This window comes from Mangifera indica, chromosome 1 (assembly GCF_011075055.1).
Source record: "Mangifera indica cultivar Alphonso chromosome 1, CATAS_Mindica_2.1, whole genome shotgun sequence".
Lineage (NCBI taxonomy): Eukaryota > Viridiplantae > Streptophyta > Magnoliopsida > Sapindales > Anacardiaceae > Mangifera > Mangifera indica.
Genome location: NC_058137.1, coordinates 6,026,411 through 6,029,873, shown reverse-complemented (window position 1 = coordinate 6,029,873; position 3,463 = coordinate 6,026,411). Strand labels below are relative to the sequence as shown.

Sequence of the window (3,463 nt, the reverse complement as noted above, 5' to 3'; positions counted from 1 at the left end):
TTTGATTCGTTATAAAAAAAACTTAAATTTTCTTATACATATATTTTTTTTAATTCACGCTAACTCTTTGGCAATGAAAGGATATTTTACCATGCGTTGAACCTTATCAGATACGGTAATAATAAGAGTCAACCAAAATTAATAAATTCGCTATATTTTATCTCACTGTTGCTCAAATTGGCTTTTTTGTTTGACAAGTAGTTGCTTAAATTGGCTGATGAAGGCTAACACCTATGTTTATAAATACCATTTATTCACATAACAGCTACTAAAGCATTCAATTTTGGCACCCTTACTCCCTCTTCCATGTCAAAGTCTTCCACAATGCAAATCACAAAACCACATGTAGCCATGCTTGCAAGCCCCGGCTTGGGGCATCTTATTCCTGTTCTGGAGCTTGCTAAACGCCTTGTTACCCATCACAACCTCCAAGTCACCGTCTTAGTTGTGGCTTCTGACGCTTCAGATGAACAATTATCTCAACTTCTCCACTCAATAAACCAAGATTTCCTTAATATCGTCTTACTCCCGTCTGTGGACATCTCTGCCATCGTCGATCCGGATGCATCAATATCAATAAAGATTGTAGTTATGATGCATGAGTCCTTGCCTCTCCTCCGATCTGCGATTTCTGCGATGGCAATTCGTCCAACGGCTCTGATTGTCGACTTGTTTGGAACTGAAGCTATGGCGATTGCTGATGAGTTTGAGATGTTGAAGTTCGTATTCATTGCTTCTAATGCCTGGTTTTTCGCTGTTGCTATATATACTCCAGAATTTGATAACAAGGCGTTAGCTGAACACGTTTACCAGCACCAACCACTGAAAATCCCTGGTTGCACTCCTATCAAGTTCAAGGATACCCTTGAGATCTTTCCGCTTTTTGAGACTCCCATTTATGATGGATATTTGAATGCTTCAAGGTTGATGTCATCAGCCAATGGGATTCTGGTAAATACCTGGGAGGATTTAGAGCCCAAAACACTGAGAGCCTACAGAGATTCTAATTTGCTAGGGCGCAACTCCAAGGCACCTGTTTATCCTATTGGGCCATTGGCAAGATCCGTTCAACCGTCGACTTCAGGAAAAGAAATACTGGATTGGTTGAACAAGCAACCAAGAGAATCAGTATTATATGTCTCATTTGGAAGTGGAGGAACATTATCAGCAAAACAAATTGTAGAGCTGGCATTGGGCTTGGAGCTAAGCCAACAAAGATTTATTTGGGTGGTTCGTCCCCCGGTTGAGAATGATGTTTCTGGGTCGTATTTCTCTGTAGGAATCGACTCTTCCGATGGTCAAGATTTTTTACCGGACGGGTTTTTAGCTCGGACCCAAAAGATTGGACTGCTTGTCCCTATGTGGGCTCCTCAAGCAGAGATCTTGGCGCATCAATCTGTCGGTGGATTTTTAACACACTGTGGATGGAATTCCGCCCTGGAAAGTATAATCAACGGGGTTCCGATGATCGCATGGCCACTGTACGCAGAGCAGAAGATGAATGCCACGATGCTGACGGAGGAGCTTGGGGTGGCTGTGCGTTCAAAGGAGATGCCGTCAGAGAGAGTAGTGGAGAGAGATGAGATAGAGATGATGGTGAGAAAGATCATGGTGGACAAGGAAGGATATGCTATAAGAAACAAGGTGAAGGAGCTACAATTGAGCGCTGAAAAAGCTTCGAATAAAGGTGGTAGCTCCTTTAATTCACTTTCCCGGCTGGCCGATGACTGCTGGAGTTTTGTCCAAACCTTGGAAGTAAAGGCTAAAGGTGGTTAAAACGAAAACAATAAACCATGTACACTAAAATAACACAAATTTATATATAAAATATAATATATTATTATACAATTGAATATTATTTTATTTTTAATTTAAAATTATTTAATTATATAATAATATATTATTATTTATATATAAATTTATGTCTATTATTTAGGTATATAAAAATAGTATTACTCATCAAATAATTGCATGAGCTTGCAATGTTTTCCACATACCACATTGGATAAATTTGTCACCGTTTGATGTTTTCTTTTTCGTGGGTTGTTGTAAAACTATCCTATCATTTCGCCACAAATTCTCTTAATAACTAGTAAGTTTAATTATATGGTGTGTGCGTTTTTATTGCTTCATAGAAAACATGAATTTATGACCTATAAAATTAGTTAAAAGAAAGATTAATATTTGCTTATTTTTTATTTTAATTTGATAGATTGTTGTATTGTTAGAAATATAAACAATAATTATGGGATTTTGACGGAGTTAAGACACATAGTAGAAGTTTAGCTCATATGTTAAACTTTAAACTTGAAATGCTTAACTTTAATTTGGAGGAGAAGTACGTGACTTAAAACTATGGAGTTTTACGAAAGTTTTAATAGTATTTTTATGTGTGTAGCTACAAAACGTACAAGTTATATATTCACACAAACTTTAGTGTTTCGCTAAATTTTATGTTGGAATGCTAAAGTTCGATTTAGTAGGTACATGAAGGATATTAAAATATAGAGAGATGTAGAAATATTTTACAAATATTTTTAGTGGTCTATCTACATAATATAGAAGGTAAAATTTATCCATAAATTTAGCATGCACACTAAACATCAAATTAAAGGATTAAGTAGAAGAACTTAGAGTCAATCAGTGGTGGACTTAGGTAGTGTCAAGGACCCTCCTTGACTTCTGAAAAAAAAAAAAAAGCCACAAATTTAGAAAAATTTAAATTTGACCCTCCTTAAATTTTTTAAAAAATCTAAATTTTATGTGTGGTGTAATAAATTTATTAATAGATGAATGATAATTCAGTTGTTTATAAGAGTGGATATAAATCATACCAAACTTTAATACCTTTTAATTCAAGTTTAATTTGAATAAAAAATAATATAATTTTAATTTAAAGTGGTTTAATGAACTGTAATAGAATGTGAAAACATTTTTTTTTTTCCCTTTTTTATTTAGCTGAAATCTCATTGGCATCTTTGAAAAGAAAATTGACAACCATGAGAAAAACATGATAACAACGACCAAAATGACGACAAAATATGATTAAGAGGAAAAAGGAAATGGACAAGAAACAAGTCTTGTAAGGTTTGGAAAGTGGACAACGTGGTTGGTTTTTGGTCAAATTTTCAATTGAATACATGTGGGAAACTGCACTGAAATTTCGAAATGACAAATAACTAACAAAATTTTGATTTATATATGGGAGTATTTAATCACTTTGGAATCTATCGGTTATAAATATTTAATTCTTAGAAAGTTAGTTATATTCTACAAACCTCGGAGTTATGTGTATTTTAATAACACTATTTCACATGTTATGATTTCAAAAATATATTTATACTAATAAGATTAGATTTAAATTGAATTTATTTGAGTTTGAATTCAAACTCAATTTGAATAAGCTCAAAATAAGTCAGCCTCTTCCTTCATCTTTGGCATCCTTCTCTATCTGAGACTAAAC

At 34.1% G+C, this 3,463-nt stretch overlaps 1 protein-coding gene across 1 annotated transcript; it reads left to right on the top strand.

The window, feature by feature from the left end:
- Positions 1 to 287: 287 nt before the first annotated feature.
- On the top strand, positions 288 to 1,848 carry LOC123217498 (UDP-glycosyltransferase 72E1-like). The gene has a single exon (XM_044638561.1). The coding sequence runs from the start codon at positions 307 to 309 to the stop codon at positions 1,774 to 1,776; it is 1,470 nt and encodes a 489-aa protein (XP_044494496.1). The 5' UTR covers positions 288 to 306; the 3' UTR covers positions 1,777 to 1,848.
- Positions 1,849 to 3,463: the final 1,615 nt, after the last annotated feature.